General features: G+C 43.9%; 1 protein-coding gene across 1 annotated transcript in view; it reads right to left on the bottom strand.

The window, feature by feature from the left end:
• Positions 1-19,329, bottom strand: part of LOC115462209 (probable ATP-dependent RNA helicase DDX60) — a 368,606-nt gene that overhangs the window by 170,307 nt on the left and 178,970 nt on the right. Inside the window, exons 18-20 of the mRNA XM_030192223.1 lie at positions 17,145-17,264; positions 8,201-8,296; positions 1,970-2,085 (exon numbers count right to left, since the gene is read on the bottom strand). Coding sequence (XP_030048083.1) covers positions 1,970-2,085; positions 8,201-8,296; positions 17,145-17,264 — 332 coding nt within the window. The remainder of the gene's footprint in view (positions 1-1,969; positions 2,086-8,200; positions 8,297-17,144; positions 17,265-19,329) is intronic.

Here is a 19,329-nt window from a genome sequence, read left to right as displayed (position 1 = left end):
GCATGTATGACAGACAATTGTGAAGCCATGCTCCAAAACTCAAATATTTCCATGTCAGGATGATTTTTTAATCCTCAAAAGGTAAGTATTAATTCCTCCTCAAGCTCTCCTTCCATGCTGTAGCTCAGATGAAAAGTTAGGAGTCAAGATTCAAAGCGATTTAAGTGGCCAGGAAAGGCTCTTGGCTGGTTAAATTGTTCATGCAGTACTATCCACTGATATTAAGCGGCACTTAACCAGTTAGTATAGCACCAGAATATCACCACTGCCCACCAAACTGAGAGCCAATTTTGTGGGTGGTCTGGGGGTGGAGTTGACACTTACATAAGGTTAAGTGGCCAAATCATAAGAACTTAAGAGTAGTCATATACTGGGTCAGACCAATGGTCCATCTAGCCCAGTATCTTGTTTTCCAAACAGTGGCCAAGTCAGGTCACAAGTACCTGGTAGAAACCCAAATCGTGGCAACACTCCATACTACAAATCCCAAGGCAAGCAGTTGCTTCCCATGTCTGTCTCAATAGCAGACTATGGACTTTTTCTCCAGGAAAAGTCAGACTGCATAATACACAGTCGTATCTCTATGTGAAATCACTTAGAGGCCCTTTTACTAAGGTACGCTAAAAAATGGCTGCGGTAGTGTAGACGCGTGTTTTGGGCACATGCAGAATTATTTTTCAGCACACCTGTAAAAAAAATGCCTTTTTAAAATTTTTGCCCAAAATGAAAATTGCCATGCGTCCATTTTGGGTCTGAGACCTTACCGCCAGCCATCGACCTAGCAGTAAGTTCTCACGCAGTAACCGGGTGGTAATGGTCTACGTGTGTAAAATGCCGATTACCGCCCGCATGCCAGAAAATAAAAATATTTTCCAGCGCATGTATCAGACATGCGTCAAAAATTAAATTACTGCAAGGGCCACGCGGTAGCCGAGTGGTAACTCAAAATTTATGCGCGTCGGGCACACACAGGCACCTATGTGGCTTTGAAAAAGGGCCTCTTAGGCAGTTAAGTGCTGAATATTGCACTTAACTACATAAGAGATAGCTGGCTGCATAAACCCGGATATTCAATGCCGGCGCCTGGATGTGGTCAAGTATTGAATATCGTGGCATAAAGCTGGCAGGGTCTAAAAATCCTCACCACTGCCTGCAGAATATTTACCCCTTAACTGATAGCTGAGCATGACCCCACTGAGGTGTAAATTTAATAGGAATTTTCAGAAATATATGTGTACCGCTAATCTGAAATATGGAAAACACACATATTGGTGAAGGATTTCCCAAAACAAATCCACAACATGCCTCCTTCAAAACTTTGCATGCTGTAGTCATATACATATAAGTGGCAGCATTCAAAAATTGCTACTTAAAACTGTTGTGTAGTTTACATATATAAATCATGCCTAACCCTTCTAAAATCACCTTCACTACATCTAGTTCCAAGGTGGAAAATTGCGGGCATAATGTTAAACACTTAGGGGCCCTTTTACTAAGGCGCAGTAGGCCTTACATGGGCCTATCACATGCTAAAAACACACTACTGAGGCATCCTGCGGTAGTGTGCTGCTTACAGCCAGATTCTATACATGGTGCCTAAAAACTCCATGCAGAATTATGCGTATTCTGTAAGATGTAGGCACAGTGTATAGAATACGCTTAGTCGATAATGTAGCGCCTAAATCTACATGCGCCAATAAAAACCTGATGTAAATCCCTGAGCATAGATTATGGTGCACTTTACCGTACTATGTAATTACACGTGGAAGTTTTGGAATGTCTGTAAACACACCCCTTTTAAGCTATGTGTGTTTATTTTGAACTGCGCACTTTGCAATTTAGGTGCAGTTCTTTATAGAATAAGCTTAGTTATTTCTGCGCATAAATTGCAAAACGTCCAAAGTTGGACTTAGACATCATATCGAAAATGACCCTCCCTGTGTGCAAGAAGGAAAAACAGCACATTTACTCAGTAAGATGCTCTGGGTTACTGATAGTTGCAGAAAGTGCTAAAAATGGGCATCGGATCATAACAAGCAGGTGCTCCCACACTTCCGCTCCAATTTCTCCTCCAAGGCAATGGACCTGCCACAGGAAAAAAAAAACCTTCATGAATATGCAGAAGAGACAGGGCCAAAAAACGCAGCTGTAATTAGAGTGAGGCACAGCAAGATCTGAAGAGTACTCTCTTTCTCTCTCTCCTTTGTTTTCTTGATCACTAAATAAGATCTATTCAGAAAGCAGTTTCAATAGGTAGAAACTGTTGAATCAATGCACCAGTTATAATATTCATTCCCCTTTAACGGCATGTTGAAAATTAACTAGAACATGGATAATAAGAGGGTATTTTTTATAAACAATTTTTGCACAAAAGCATGCATGCCATGACATGATGGTGCTTACTTTATGGGGAGGTGTGTACAGGAGTGGCGTTTGGGTGGAACGTGGGCAGAGATGACAAGTATGTGCACAGATTATAAAATACACCGATCTACACGTGTACTTGCATTTTCCAGACGTGGTCATTTACATCTGCTCAAGAACAGGTATAAGAATTGTGACTACAAGGTAAGCGTGATTGTCTGCTGCTTATGCTTGTATTTTATAAAGACATGTGTAGGGGCATTTTTAAAAGGACATCCAACTCAGAACGTGTACGTTCCAGTCAGTACGTTACAAACAGACATCCATCTCGTATGTATTTCAGAACAGGACACAGTCTGTTCTAAAATGCAAGTGAGATGGATGTCCATGTGCTGGAAACATCCAAATTATGAACAGGGCAAAACAAGGGACATGGAAGTCTTTGTGGAAGAGGAACGTTCATATTATAAAATGGCTGCACAGACATCCATGTGGAGGAATAGCTAAGAGCCAGAGCAGAGATCAAGAGGTTTCCGGTTAAAATCCCACTGCAGTTTTTTGTAATTTTTTTTTTTTTACTGTGAGCACTTCTGCTACGCAGTCTGAGTACCTTTCTGTAACCTGGACGTGACAAGCTCCAGCTCCAAATATGGATATCCAGTTATTTAGTCTTGGATGTCCTTTCCCCTTCTGTAATCGGAGTTGGACATCAATATTTTGAACCCTCCCTAGTCCCAACCAAAACATGCTCAAACCATGCCCCCTTGTCATATGGATGTATTTTGCCTTTGCAAAATTGGGATTTGGACATCCATGCAATACGGACATCTAAATGTCAGTTTTCAGATGTCAAAAACATGAATAAAGCATCTAAAATAACCACCATAAGCACCTACTTGCCCTCTTAAACCAGGCACCCTATTATAAAACCCTTTCTACTCGGGCAATTCTATGATCTAGGCACTAACGTTTAAGCATGTTTTATTCACATACATGTTTAGAATACTAGCACTTAGGCATGTACCTGCTATCATGCCACCTAAGTACTATTCTACAAATACCTTATTAGCTTACATACAGGCCCTTTTACTAAACCTTAGTGTGTGCTATCAGAACTGTTTATGGCTTGGCCTCTTGTTCTCTGATTAATCTGACTAGTCTTACTTCTTCATCTAAAACTAGTATTTGTTGATCAAAAATCGCTGTATGCTGTTTACCCCCTCGCCTATATGTGTGAAATATAACCGTCATTGGAAAGCTACTTTTTTGTTTTTTTCCACTCTTCTTTGGAATGAACTTCCATTAGAACTTAAATTGGTTTCTTCTTTTGTTTTTTTTAGAAAGTGTTTGAAGATTTATTTGTTTAATACATTTTTACTTACCTAAATTTGTACTTATTTTGTAATTTCTTTCTTCTTCTTTTTCTTATTTTATTGTTTGTCTATATTTTTTATCTTATATTATGATTGTTGATATTGTTACTTTTTTTGAAGATTGTAAATCATCTTGGACCTACTGGATTTGGTGGTATATAAACCATTGGATTAGATTAGATTAGAATTAGCATGCATAAATGCTAAGAAGCCCATGGCTAGATTCTATACATGGCACCTTAAAAACTGGTGCAGAAAAAACCCACTTAGGCGTTATTCTATAAGCTGTGCCAAAGTTCAACGTGGTTTATAGAATAACCCTTAAGCATTACTCCAATGAAAATCTGGTGCAAATGTCTGTGCCTAAATCTACATGCGGAACAACTTTATTATGTAATTACATGCAAAACTCAAAACCACACCCCCATTCCACCCTGAACATCCCCTTCTACGCCCCCTTTTTTGGGCTGCATGTAGATTTTAGGTGAAGATCCTGCACCTAGCTTTATGCAAGCAATATCCAATTAAATCTAATTGCACACGCATGTAACAACAAGGGACTCTCAACACATAGATAAAAGGGGACCAGTGTGCCTGCAGCGGTCAGGGTTATGACATGCAAAAAAAAAGCCAAGGGATGAGAATAACTGCTTGTTTGCAGGCTCACAGCGACGTTAGGGCTAGTAATGGCAGCCAAGACATAGGGGACTGACAGCCATTTTGCTGCACAGGTTATGACTAGGAATGCATAGAAGTGACCATACCATGGCCTACTATAATTTCTGATTTAAAATTTTCTTCAGGAGCAGCTTTGTTATAGGAACACTGGAGGGCACTAATGCATTATGTATTGCTGCTATAGTTAATCCAGTTCAATTTCCTTGCTAAATATACTAGCCATACAGCCTAGCTGGAAAAAGAGGCCATAATTCATAGACAGGGATGGATAGGAGCCACAATACCCCCCCCAACCCCTTCCCATACCCCCCAACCCCTCTCACCAGTCCCCTCCCCTATGCCACAGGGTTTTCTGTTGTCAAGTACAGTTCTACTATATTCAGTGTTTCCCAGCCTAGATTTTGCCTCCTCAGCGCAGCAAGGAAAAGAGAATTGGAGCAGCTGAAAAGGGCAAGACAATGGACAGCAGTAACCAGGCAAAAGCAATGCAACAAAGAAAAACACTTACAAGAGTGAAATTGAGACCACAAGCACAACTACAGCAGATGGACATGGAAGTCCTAATGACAGAACTGCGAAAACAAATTCAGCAACAAGGTATGGCCACAGTAGCACAGCGGGCAAGACCATAGATAGCAGCCCATCCACAGCCAGTGCGGCCTAATCAACATCTGCTCCGCACCCTCAGCAGACTGTTGCTTCCATGCTGACTACCAGGCCCCTGGGGGTCAGACTGGGGTAAGTCACTTTCCAGCGATTTGGTCGCACTGCCATCGGCAGAAAGCCCGCAGGGCGCTGAGGTCATGTCGTTGGCAGATGTTATTCACAATGCAATGCACCTCTATGAAACAAAAAAAGGGCCAGCTGACACCCCCACATACAACTAGACTTGTGAGGTACCCCAGCAACAAGATAATACGGCAGGGTCATCCCAAACTCAAGGCATGGCAGATAAAGCGCAGCCATCAATTATGGTCAAGGAAGTTGTGCGGGACCCTAGGGACTATGTCCTAGGTGAGGTTACTACTCTTGCCCATGGAGTACCCAAAAGTGTGAAAGAAACATTTTGGCGAAAAGAGTTTATAGCTATTTTCTCACTGCTCCTCCGGGAGCAGGAGGAGGACAGTACAAATGCCAGGACATATTAATTTTATCACTTGAGAGAGAAAGGAAACCAAAGATATTTAAATCTATTAATAATTGAATATCAGCCTTCCATATATTTATGAGTGTGATAGTGGAAAAGGAACCAGAAATGAGCCCATAACTCATTCGATACATAGATACATTATTAGATCACACAAACACTACAGGGGTTGGGCCTGGCTGAATTACAATATCAAATTTAGGAAGAGTACGGCTGAGGAAACAATTTAGTTTTCACTCACATTGGGTGGTTGAGCAGCAAGCAACTGGGGCGATGGTACACTACCTGGATGACTTCCTGTTTATTGGCAGAGGTACACTTGACTGCACCACAATCTTGCAGATTTTCATGCAGGTAGCATACACATTCGGTATCCCATTGGCACAGGACAAGACAGTGGGCCCTTGCAGTGTGTTGACATTCCTAGGTATAGAGCTAGACATTGACAGCCAGATGTCCAGACTTCTTCAACATAAGACTGTCAGGACGAAGGGGGCAGTGGAAGCCATGTTAAGGGCCAAAACAGCCACGTTGAGGCAATTCCAGGAGCTGCTAGGCTTACTGGGCTTTGAAACTAGGGTCATTCCAATAGGCTGGACACTCGCTAGGCAGTTGGTTTGGCAACAACTGGAGTAAAGAAGGTTCACTACTACATACGGGTATCCAAACCTATTAAAGAGGATCTAGTAGTGTGGAGTAAGTTTCTGTCTGAGTTCAATGGGTGTGCTTTCTGGCAGGACCCCCCCCCCCCCCCCCCCCCCCCGTGCAGGCTGAGGCAATAGAGTTATACACTGATGCAGTGGGAGGGGAGGGATTTGGAGCATACTTTCAGGGCACATAGTGCGCAGCTCGTTGGCCTCCATCATGGGAGCAGGCGGGCACCACAAAAAACATCACATTCTTATAACATTTCCCTATAATGGCAGGACTCCATATTTGGGGGCAGCACCTAGCCAACAAATCCATAATTTTCAATTCAGATAACATGGCGGTAGAGGAGACCCTTAATAGGCTGTCCACCAATACAGGACCCACAATTAACTTAGTGATGGAAACTGTACTGCGATATCTGTGTCATAATGTCACGATCATGGCAAAACATATCCCAGGTAGAGATAATAATATTACAGATACTCTTTCTCATTTCAAGATATCAGAATTCCGGTCCCTCGACCCCTCTTCGGACAGGATAGCGACAGTGATACCAGACAGTGTATGGGACTTTGGCCCCATGAGGTTTGGGATTAATGTTGCAATCCCTTTCCGAAGCCACAAGAAAGAAATATATGGGCGCATTCTCGATGTTCAGGAGTAGTTGCGAAGATCAGGGATACGAAGACATTTTCAGTGTAGACACTTTGGCTAGATTCATATTACAGACCAAAACAACAGGGTACAGAAATATATGGTAGCAACCAATTTAGCCAGCATTAGTTTTTTTGCTAAGGCAGCAGGACGTGACAATCCTGTAAAGAATTTTGTCATTCAAAGAATGATGTGAGGTTGCGAGCAGGGGGCAGGCAGCACAGCCGATAAAGGGCTTCCTATTACACTCGAGTGTTTATTATGCCTGTTTCAATGCCTACAAGCCATTTGTTTCAATGAGTATGAGGTCCGACTAGTCAGATGTGATTTTGTCCTGGCTTATCATGGGGTTTTGCACATAGGCGAATTGGTACCTAACTCAAAACTAGAGAGCCACAACGGTTAAGTGCACGCTCCGGTTAACTGCATGTATTTCTTTGGTCCCAGATCCTTGCAGTTAAGCGGATTGCACTGTATTTGAGAGCACGGTTGACTGCTATGTCTGTGTGTCATAAGAAGGTTGTTGATTGAAAAATGGGTGTACTATTCTTTACCAGCTGTTTCCGTTTGTAACCCTGTCTCTGTCTGTTTTTCTTACTCTGAATCATCTGCTGGAGGGATGAGTGAGGCTCTTGGAATGAAGTGGTAACCAAAATTCTACAATCTAATGTCAATTTTTTTGGGAGGGCTCATTCTCTAAAAATATGGACCTAAAGTTTCTGGTTTATGAACACATCTGAGATATTTCCATTTTCTTTCAGTAAATTTAGTACCTTTCTGTCCAGAGTTATTTTGCCCCCAGATAGATGCTACTACTAATCATTTCTATAGCACTACCAGACATATGCAGTGCTGGACACATTATATGCAAGTGCTTTTTTCTGTCCTTAGAAGGCTCGCAATCTAAGTTTTTGTACCTGGGGCAATGGAGGGTTAAGGGCGTCTTTAAGGCGCGCTCACGTTTTTAGTGCATGCTAAATTTGTGGGCACGCTAAACGTTAGAGATGCCCATAGGAATGCATTGGCATCTCTAACATTTAATGTGCCCACAATTTTAGCGCTCGCCAAAAATGTGAGTGTGCCTTAGTGAAAGACCCTCTAAGTGACTTGCCCAGGGTCATAAGGAGCTGCAGTGGGAATTGAACCCAGGTTATGAAGATCAAAGCCCACTGCACTAACCATTAGGCTACTCCTCCACTCATATCACTTTTATATAATTCTTTCCTATATTCAACATGTTGGTAAGCATAAACATTTTCTTCTGATAAGCATAAAAGAGCTGATAAGGATAAAACAGCTGTTTTAAAGAACATAATTTATGTAAAGGACCTACCTCATCAAATATAACATATCTAATTCTTTTTACCCACTCCTGTTGATGTGGAGACAATAACAGGATTTCCAAACACTGTGGCACAGTCACTAGTATCTAGGAAAAAAAAGATTAAAATTATTGTAAGAGAAGACAGATAGAAGATACTACCAGAGCACAGTTAGGGCTGGAAGCTCACTACATAATTTAGTAATTTTCGAAAGCCTAGATAACATAGGCATCAGCTCTGTGGGTGCCTGAACACCCCCAATATTTTTCCCTGTAAGTCTGTAGATGTGGGGCAGCAAGCTCCATGTTGCAGAGCTACAGGAAAAGTGCTTCTGTAGCCCAGCTACTGCTCCCACTTCCCTCTGCAGACTGTTGGCTGGCTATGGGGTCCTTTTACAAAGGTGCGCTGAAAAGTGGCTTGCGGTAGTGTAGGCGTGGGTTTGGGTGCACGCCAATCCATTTTTCAGCATGCCTCTAAAAAGGGCCTCTTTTTTTCCCCAAAATGGACGTGCAGCAAAATCAAAATTGCCACGTGTCCATTTTGGGTCTCTGACCTTACTGCCAGTCATAGACGTAGCGGTAAAGAATTTGGGCAGTAAGGATCTACGCATGTCAGATGCCACTTGGCATGCGTCCGCTACACACGCCAGAAAATAAAAATTATTTTTCAGACGTGCATATTGGACGCACGCCAAAAATAAAATTACTTCAAGAGCCATGTGGTAGTCGGGCGGTAAGTCGATTTTGGCACGCATTGGGCACACATAGATGCTTACGCGGATTAGTACAGGGCCCCTAAGTCTGTCTAACTCCAGGAAGAAGAGGGAATTCCTGCCAGTGGGATCACTAGCAATAGTTTCCACTCAAAATAGAAAAACAGTGATCAGCTAGTTCTGTTTAGGTTGAAAAAGTGAACACGATAAAAATCAAAAATAATAATAAAAAGATATTATAAAAGAATTATACAACTTAATAATAAGGATGTGGAGGTTTTTTGGGTGAGGCGATGAACGAACTCATGGAACATTGTCTTGGTTTCGGCATTAACTGAGGCTCTTTTTCCTCCGCCCAAAAAGATATATAATATTGTTTTTTTTATTTCCTGATTATGCTAGCAGGTTGCTTTTGATCACTGTTTTTCTATTTTGAATGCCAGTGGGGAAGGGAATTATAGCAGACAGACTCTGACAAAAGGTACAGACAGATTCATATAACTTTATTGGCATGATTATTGTGCCTAAGTTGCCAAAGTGGTACCTACAGCCATTAAGGTAAAAAAGACAGAGAACTACTAGGAGAGGAATAAAGGGGACTAGGATAGGGTGAAGGAATTTAAAGGGTTTACTAGCTAGGAAAGAGAAATGTTGGAAGGCAGAAAGGAGCTGTAAAGGGAATTAAGGCTGGGCGACGGGGACAGGGACTGATAGTGCAGCTGTGGGAGAGGAGTAGACACAGGCTGTTCGGAATGAGATGAACTCAAGGAGAGCATGGGCTGTATGGGGGAACGTTGTTAGCAGAAGGAGACGTGATCTGGGAGAGCGGAAAAAGAGCAGATGGGGGGACACTACTTGCAGACAGGAGAGAAGCTGAAAGAGATGGAGAATAGCTTTGTGGGACTGGGAAAAGAGCAGCTAAGGGAACATGGGGTTATCATGGAGAGAATGGGCATGAAGGTGAGAAAAGGGTGAGAAGTGGAGGAAGGAGTAAGAATAGAAGAAAGTGATATGAGAAAAGCTGTCCAAAGATACCACAGAGAGACAAATGTACATGGAGGAAAGAGAAATTACAATGACATGGGAGGAAAATTGGAAGAGAATCCTTTAAAGAAGAAATGTGAGGTCAGAGAGGACAACAAGATCAGAGACAGAGGACTGATGTTAAACTACAGATACAAAGTTTTGAAAATTGTTTGTTGTCCTATATAATAATTCTCACCTCCAACAGGATGTGCTTGGGACCGTGCTTGCCGGAAGTGGTCTGCTAGGCAGGCACGCACTGATCTCAGTGACATCAGTGACAGACAATTTGGCAAAGCAAAACAATCTGAGTGCTGGCCATTAGGACACAGGGTTGATAGGAGAGTTTTAAAAGACTGAAGGAACTGAAAGTGTTAAATGGGGGAAGGGGGGAGTTCTGAACCACTGAAACACATGGACATTTGGGAAAGGAAAACAATCTGAATGCTGGCCATTAGGACACAGGGTAGATAGGAGAGTTTTAAAAGACTGAAGGAAAGGAAAGTGTTAAACTGGAGAAGGGGAGGGAGTTGTGAACGACTGAAAGACATGCAAATTTGGGACAGGAAAACAATCTCAATGCTGGCCATTAGCACACAGGGTACATAGCAGAGTTTTAAAAGACTGAAGGAACCAAAAGTGTTGGGGGGGGGGGGGGGGGGCAAGTTCTGAATGAATGAATGAATGAATGAAAGAAATGAAAATTTACGAGAGGAACACAATCTGAATGCCGGGCATTTGGACACAGGGTAGATAGGACACTTAAAAAAAAAATGAAGGACGTGAAACTGTTACATCTTGGGGGAGGGGAGAGGAGGAAAGCGGTGGGGTATCCGGATACTGGGCGTTAGGGCCACTGGGGTACATAGACTTTTGAAAGCCTTAAGGAACCCAAAGTGTGGGAAGGAGGAGGAAAAGGAGGGGAGGGAACGGGGTGAGGGGCATTAGGAAAAGGGGCCCTGCCACACACTCTCATTCTCACACACACACAGTCTCACTCTGTCACACACCCACACATTCACTCTGGCTCTCTCTCTCAAACATACACACTCCCAGGAAAACCTTGCTAGCGCCCGTTTCATTCGTTCCAGAAACGGGCCTTTTTTACTAGTTAGTAAAGGTTTCTGTGCTAGCTGGGCTGGATCAAGGGTAGGCAATAACTGTATTTTGCCCTTCTCCTCCAGCCCTGTAGTCACCAGAATATGTTATTTTACTGGGAGCAGGAGGGGATAGTGCCAGTATTTGATTCATAGTCTGAAAAATCTATAAAAATGCTTCTCTTTGGCAGTTCTGAAATGTAGAGACCTATGACTGAGTCTCAAAAGGGGAATAGAGAGAAATACCATCTCCCTTTTTTCACAAAAATAAAACATTCTCTCATTACATTTTATGGGAGAAAGTAAGCCCTTTTACTAAGGCATGTAGGCACCTACGTGTGTCCAACATACGTTACTTTGGAACTACTGCCCGGCTACTGCATGCCCTGGGCGGTAATTCCATTTTTTACGTGCGTACGATACATGCGGCAGAAAATATATTTTTTATTTTCTACCACGTGATGCTAACCGGGTGGTAATCGGCAGTATACGCTGTTGACTATTACCACCCAGTTAACGCGTGAGACCTTACCGCTAAGTCAATGGGTGGCGGTAAGGTCTCAGGCCCAAAATGGACGTGCGCCAATTTTTATTTTGCTGCACGTCCATTTTCATCCAAAAAAAAGGCCTTTTTTTGCAGGTGCGCTGAAAAATGGACCTGCGCGCATCCAATACATGCGCCTACATCAGCGCAGGCCATTTTTCAGCACACCTTAGTAAAAGCTACTAAGCTTTCTATTATCACTCCCAGCACAGCTCTGCTACAGGCTAGCTTTTGAGATGTGTGGCCATGCAGGGCACCATGAATAATGGGGTACTGCTACAAAGGTGTGTCACTCCCATATCCTTCTACATCATGTGAGCCAAGAAAAGAGGTAAGCAAAGAGATAATGGTGCTGGGAAGAGAATGGAGGAGAAAGAAGGGGATGTTTGGTAAAAGGAGAGAAAGGGGGATATTGTGCTGGAGTCACCACTATTAAAGAAGAGTGCATCGTGCCAAAGCTGTTACCACCAAATGAGGTGCCAGTGTCCATTTTTGCTGAAGGCACTAGAGTCAGTGCTAACTCAGCTCCTCAAGCCAACCACTAACTCTGTGACCACTAAAGCATTACTAGGTGGGTTGGCACACAGTGCATTGGTATGACTGAATGTCTTGGGGTTCACTGATTTCCTGCTCAGCATGTGATCTTTGGGATTTTCAGTGTAAGGGCAGGAAGCACCACATGCTAATGCTGCAGCTACTCATAGGGCCTTTCTGCATGTGGAACTGCTATTGTATATTAGTCTGTGAGTTCTAGATGTGAATGGTGTCTGGGGCTCTTGGAAGAGGGATTAGGAATATGATCCTTGCCAGGAAGGGTAGGGAAACTGACTAAGGTGGAGTGAGAGGGAACTTAATAGTGGGAGGAATTAATATAGGACAAGGCAGGTCAGGTCAGGTCAGGAGGCAGTAGGGAGCAGATAAGGATAGAAAGGGGGAGCAGAGTAGGAATTGGGGGTGTATTAAGTACTCAGCCCAAATCAAAAGTTAAACTATGCATTGGGAGAACGAAGTGAGGAAAAAAGAATAAGATGAGAGGCAGAAGAAGACAGTGGGGTGGGGAGGAACTGAGAAAGAAGCGGGGATACTCTGAGAGAAAAAAAAATGTATGGTGTGCAAAAATTAGATAGGGAAGAGGGACTACAGAGAGTCCTCTGTAGCTATAGCTGTGGCTGGGAGGGGAAGAATAAGGGTTATATAGATAGGCCAGGGTGGACTGGAAGGTAGTGTGAGTGTGTGATATAGATGGGCTAGGAGTAGGATGGTAAACTGTGGCAATGAGTTGGAGCTGGGGAAGAAGGGAGACTGGTGAGACTTATAGTGCTACCCTTAGTATTTCTTTTACCCACAAGTGCTCCCTGCTATGCTCTTCATTTAAAGACAGTCTGGCCAGTTGTGTTCACAACCCATCATGCTTTAAATTTCCTTATATGGACTTGGTAATATGTGCCAATCATTTTGAAACGTTGTCCCCTATGTTAGACAAGATACATGGATAAAAAACAGAGCACACTCAAGTACATTGGTGAAGTATGCACAGGAGGATTTTCACCACTTTATTAGCAAAATTAATACACATCCTATTTTTTATTCACAGAAACACATTAACCCCCACTCACAAATCCGGTCGTATTCTGGATTTGTGCACGCAACCTAATTAGCTTAACAAGCCAATCAACACTGATAACTGAACTTAACAAGCAATTGTTGATGTTAATTGGCATTAGTTAGAATTTACGTGCACAAATGTCTAAGCATATTCAATCAAGTGATGCATGTAAATTCTAAAACACAGATCTAGAACGGGAGTGTGGCCATGGGCGGGTCATAGGCATTCCTAGAATTTACATGCACTATTATAGAATATGCCCAATCAGAGTGTAATTTAGGCATCAGCATTTACACAGAGTTTTCATTGCCCTAAATAGTCACAACTAAATATAGTCACAGAAAACAGGTGTTGGGCGTATTCTATATGCTACGCCTAATTTAGACATATTCTCTAAACCGGGGGTCAGGTTGGTGTTGGGGAGTACTAGATGCCTTATTGTCAGGAGGTGTGGGCTGATCAGATGTGCAGGGGGGGGGGGGGGGGTGGAATCAGCTGTCATGGAGTGCGGCATGTGCAAATGCGTTATTTATTTTTTAGTGAGCCTGCACCACGTTACCTGCACTGGTAAATAGCACAGATACTCCCAAGCAGTGGCGTAGCCAGACCTGATATTTTGGCTGGGCCCAGAGCTAATATGGGTGGGCACTTTTATATATATATATATATATATATATATAGTGCCCACCCATATTACCTAGGGCAATGAGGAGCCCATCCCCACCCAGAAATTCCCCAACAATAAATTTTAATAGTGATCACCAGCCCCAGGCAGGCGGCAGGCCCCAGCTAGCTAAATTAAAAACAAATTACATAGCACACGTCACACAATGTTAAAAATTATGATGAAAAAAAAAGTATTTTAATTTTTATTACCGGCTCTTATTGCTGCTGGGCTGGGCTTGCCTCGAAATAATGTCGAATCATGAAGAAGAACCTTCCAGGGCCAGGCTCGTGCTCCTCACCTCCACTCCGCAACCCTCCTGTAAAACGTGCACTGCATGGCGTGCACGTGGTGGTGGTGGGCTGGACTGGAGTCCTGGACTGGCAGCTGAGCGGGTGCCGCCATTCATTCCAGGCAGCTCCGCGCTCCGGAACTTTCATCCTATCTGGGCACATTCAGAGCTGCCAAGGGGTCCCAATTTTTGAGAGGGAGATTTTTAGTACACACCCCCAGCCCTGCCCTACTCTATTGGCTCCACCCCCTGACACACTTTAATCCCACTGCCATTTCAGAAAATATTTTATTTAATAGTCTAATACCCTTTTCAATTAACTTTCAGAGGCCAAATCCTCCTGCCTCAGGTTAGGTCAGGACATCCTCTCCTGACCTGAGGAAGGAAGTGCTGGTCTCTGAAGACTAATCAAGTGTTTTAAAAATCAGTGAAGGTATCACCTTATTTTCTATTTTATGTTTTATTTGCATTTATTAGCCTTCATTAACACAGCTACCACATTGCTTTATCCTAAATTAAAAATAAAATTATTTTCTGTACCTTTGTTGTCTAGCCATTTACTTTTTCTAATTGTGTTGGTCCCAGTCAAGATTCTGCATTCCTTTGTCTTCTCTTAACTCTCTTGCCAGGGTTTCCTGTTCATTTGTAATTTTCTCTCCTTTTTCTTTGTTTTCTTCAATTTATTTTTCTGTCTCACTCTCTGTCCAGATTTAATTAATTCTTACTATCCATTCTTTAATTTCCCTCTTTTTACTTCATCTACATATCCCTTTTCATCTTTTCCTCACTTTTGTTCTCCCCATGCCCCTTCCTCTTATTCTCCAGTCTTTCATTAACTCTATCCTCTCCCCCTTTCTCTCTCTATCCTTTCAGTGTCTCTCCCTCTCTCTGAATCCAGTGTCTCCTCTTTCTCTCCCTACCCTTCCATCCAGCACCTTCCCTCTTTCTCTCCTACCCTTCCATCCAGTGTCATCCCTCTTTCTCTCTCCATCCTTCCACCTATTACCCTCTCCCAATCCATCCATCCATCCATTGTCTCCCTCTATCTCCCCTTCCTTCTAGACAGTTATCTCTCTACCCTTTTCCATTCAGCATGTCCTCTCTCTCCCCCCCATCCTACCAGTGGCTTTCCTCTTTCTCTTCCTACCCTTCCATCCAGCGTCTTCCCTCTTTCTGCTCCCTCCTTCCAGCATTTTCCCTCTTTCTCCCTCCTTTCATCCAGCATTTCTCCATTTGACCAGCTAAGGTCTCCCCCAGTTTCTCTCCAGCAGCTTCTCTCTCTTTCTCCTGCCATTTTCTATGTCCCCTCCTTCTCTCCCCCATCTTTCTACTCATCTCTCTCTCTCTGTACCCCTCTTCCATCTAGCATCTTCCCTCTTTCTGCCCCTACTTCTAGCATTTTTCCTCTTTCACCCTCCTTTCATCCAGCATTTCTCCTCTTTGTCTCTCCATCTGACCAGTCAGGGTATCCCCCTTGTTCCCCTTCCTTCTCCCCAGCATCCTGTCTCTCCCCTGTTCTTTTCCATGTCCCCTCTTTCTCTCCCCTGCTCTTTTCCATGTTCTCTCCCCATTTCTCTCTCTTGGGCTCTCCCCTGCTCTTTTCCATGTCCCCTCTCTCCCAATTTCTCACTCTCTCTCTGTACTCTCCAGCGTCCTCTTCTTTTTTTCTCTCCCCTCTGCTCTCTCAGACACCCTTCCCCTACCAGCCACATTTCCTCTCTCACTCTGGCCCTCTGAAGCAGGAGCAGCGTCGTCAACACAAGAAGAAAAACAAGCGCAGGGCCGCCTGCAGCAGCCTTCAGTCATGCGCTTTCGGCTCTCCCATCCTCTGCTCCCACTAACGTCAATTTCCCGTTCCGGGAGCAGAGGACAGGCAGAGCTGACAGCGCATGACTGAAGGCTGCTGTGGGCGGCCCCGCGCTTGTTTTTCTTCTTATGCCGGCTGAACTGAAGTGGTGGCTCGGCGAAGCGCCTGTTTTTGTTCCTGCTGCTGCTCAGGAGAGAAGCGGCGGCGGCGGCAGCTGCAGCAGTGGAGTTCAGCGGGAGACCGGGAGATGACCCACCAAAGCGGGATGCGGGAGACTTGGCACGAAGGTGGAGATGTCGGATTATGGATGGGCGGGCCTGGAGGGAAAGTGGGTGGGCCTGGGCCCACCCAGGCCCACCCGTGGCTACGCCCCTGCTCCCAAGCAAGTTCATTTTTGCATTAAATGTGCTGTAAGTGCAAATTTTAATGTACTTTAGTAAGAGAACCTTTAATGAGGGTAGCTTGAAAGCCCAACTGGCTTGCTGCACTTGAGGACTGGAGTTATCTATCCCTGCTATAAACATAGGGGTAATTTTTAAAAGCACTTTGGCACATAAAGCAGTGTTTTACATGCAGAAATAGTTTTTCATAAAATTGTGTACCTGACTAAGAGGATGCATTCCCAGGGGTGGATTGAGAAGTGTTTTCATTTATGTATACTTTTGGGGTAATTTTTGGGGTAATTTTCAAACTTTCAGTCTGAAATGTCATCAAAGTCTGCACTGGAAAAAGAATGTGCCTACTTTTAACACTTGTGCAGTTATAAAATTACCACATTATCGGGTCTCTGTTACAAAGGCGTGCCAAAAAGTGGCCTGCGGTACTGTGGGTACATGTATTGGACGTGTACTAGACCATTTCTCCACTGCATCTAGAAAAAACAATGCCACCCGTTGACTTAGTGGTAAAGGGCTCACGCATTACCCACACATTAACCGTTCAGCACGTGTCAACTGCCAATTACCGCCAGGAACACTCCCACAGTAGTAATTGAAAATTATTTTCTATCATGGGTTTTTGGTGTGCGCCAAACTCAGAATTACCACCAGGTGCATGCGATAGCGGGGTGGTAATGCCGATTTCATGCGTGCTGCACGCACGTAGGCCCTTACACGCTTTTAAAAGGGCCCCTATGTTGCAGTTTGATCTAATCTTCACAGAACCCATAAAAATATTTTGTGTTTGTATGAACAAAATCTAAAATACTCACTTGACAGTTCAAAGTGTCATTGCGATAATCCCTTGTGAAAGAACCACAAACTACTAATCCCTTAGGCAGTGGTTTTGTGAATCGATTATATACAGTGGCCACTACTTGATTCACAAGAGCCTGTTAATGAAAAATACAAAACAGAAGTTTGTCAAACTTTTAAACAATAAACTTTTAACCATTTTCAAAATGAAAGTACATGTGAACTCTGGGGGTGCTTTTTTCCAGGGGCAATTTTCAAACATGTACACCTCCTTTCTCTGCAGATACATTCTTCAACTAAAATAACGTGCAAACTTATAAAAATGTGAAAGTGTTACTGAAATCCTATCCTTAACCGACAAATGCAGCCAAATGGACACATGTGCCGGAACAATGCGTATACTTTTACCCACATACAGTATGTACAATTTTCAATCTATTTCCATGGATAAAATCACTGTTATTTATTATTTATATATTATTACATTTATATCCCACATTTTCCCACTGATTGCAGGCTCAAAGTGGCTTACATAAATCTGTAAGGCTACAGTGCAAGAAAAAAACAGTTATACAAATTGATAATACGATAGGAAATAATTAAACAGCAATAGGCACGAGATAATTAGTGTCCTTGAATCTTATTAATAGTAGGAGTTAATTCAAATTAAGTTTAACCTGGGGAATAAGCCTTCTTAAACAATACTAATTTCAGTAATTTTCTGAAGTTTAGGTAGTTCTGGGTGGATTTTACTGATTTGGGTAGAGCATTCCACAGTTGAGTGCCTATGTATTGTCACGTCTGTGGTCGTGACCACCCTCAGACTTACCTTGTTCCTAGGGGTCAGCTTCCTAGCTGGCTCCTGTTTCTTCTGTCTGTCCTTTCTGAGCTAGCTCTGGCTCTCTGTGCTGGCTGCATCCAGTAGCATGACACTAATTGCTTCACTATACTGCACCTGTGGGTGTTGCCTGGGTTAGCTCTCTCTCTCTCTCTCTCTCTCTCTGTGCTGGCTGCTTCCAGCATGACTCTAATTGCTTCACTACACTATACCTGGGTGTGGGAAGCCTCTCTGTGTTTCACTGTGCTTTCTGCCTGCTCCTTGGTCTGTGCCTGAACAGCCTCCGTAGTTACTTAGAGATTGCTGCAGCTGCGCCTCTGGTGTTGAAGGGCTTTATTAAGCACTTAGAGACTGCAGCCTTGGCCTTTGCATCGTCTAAGGTCCCTGGTATGTTAGAGTGCTCTGTGTACTGCTACCGTGTCCAGTTTAGTGTGAGTTCCTAGCTTGTTACTAGTTAGCTTGGGCACAGCTTTGCTTGTTAGCCTGTGTACAGCTTTACTAGTTCTCCTGTGTTTGCTTAGTGTGAGTTTCTAGCTTGTGACTGGTTAGCTTGGGCATAGCTTTCCTGTTAGCTTGTGTACAGCTTTACTAGTCTTCTTGTGTTTAGCTTTCTGGTTTTCCCGTGTGTGTTTTCTTTTGCTTCTGGAGCTTCAGCCCTAGTCCTGTCTGTTGCCAGTACTCCTTGTTACTGGAGCTCCAGCCATAGTCTTGCTCCTTGACCTGACCATTGCCTGAATCTGACTACTGCCTGAACCCCGATACTTGCTGCCTGCTGCCTGACCCGACTACTGCCTGAACCCCGATACTTGCTGCCTGCTGCCTGTCCCGACTACTGCCTGAACCCCGATACTTGCTGCCTGCTGCCTGAACCCGGATATTCTCTGCCTGTGGCCAGACCTGACTATTGCCGGAACCCGGACATTCCCTGCATGTCTGCCTTGCTTTCGCCTAGGTGCCTGGGGGCACTTCTGTATCCTGATTCCTGTTGTTCCTGCTTGCTAGTTCCAGTTCCGGTTTTCCTGTAAGCCCTGCCGGCTGCCCGAACCTGAGGGCTCAACCCTTAGGGAACGGTGGCTAAGCGTAGGTGAAGCCTAGATCCAGTGTGTTCCTGTCCAGCGGGTTCCGGTCCCGTGGGTTCCAGTCCAGTGGGCTCCGCTCCAGTGTGTTCCAGTCCAGTGGGCTCCAGTCCAGGGCGCACCCGTCCGGTGCGTTCCAGTCCTGTGTATTCCCGTGCAGAACTCCAGTCCGGGGTTCCAGTCCAGTCTTGCCTCGTCTCTACCTTGAAGGTGACCTTGCCTGCCACTGCCACTCCACGGTAGTGGTCCAAGGACTCACAAACCCAGTACTCCCAGGAAGAAGCCTGA

Source organism: Microcaecilia unicolor, chromosome 2, assembly GCF_901765095.1.
Source record: "Microcaecilia unicolor chromosome 2, aMicUni1.1, whole genome shotgun sequence".
Taxonomy (NCBI): Eukaryota; Metazoa; Chordata; class Amphibia; order Gymnophiona; family Siphonopidae; genus Microcaecilia; species Microcaecilia unicolor.
Note: the sequence above shows the minus strand (reverse complement) of the source record. Positions and strands in the feature narration are given on the sequence as shown.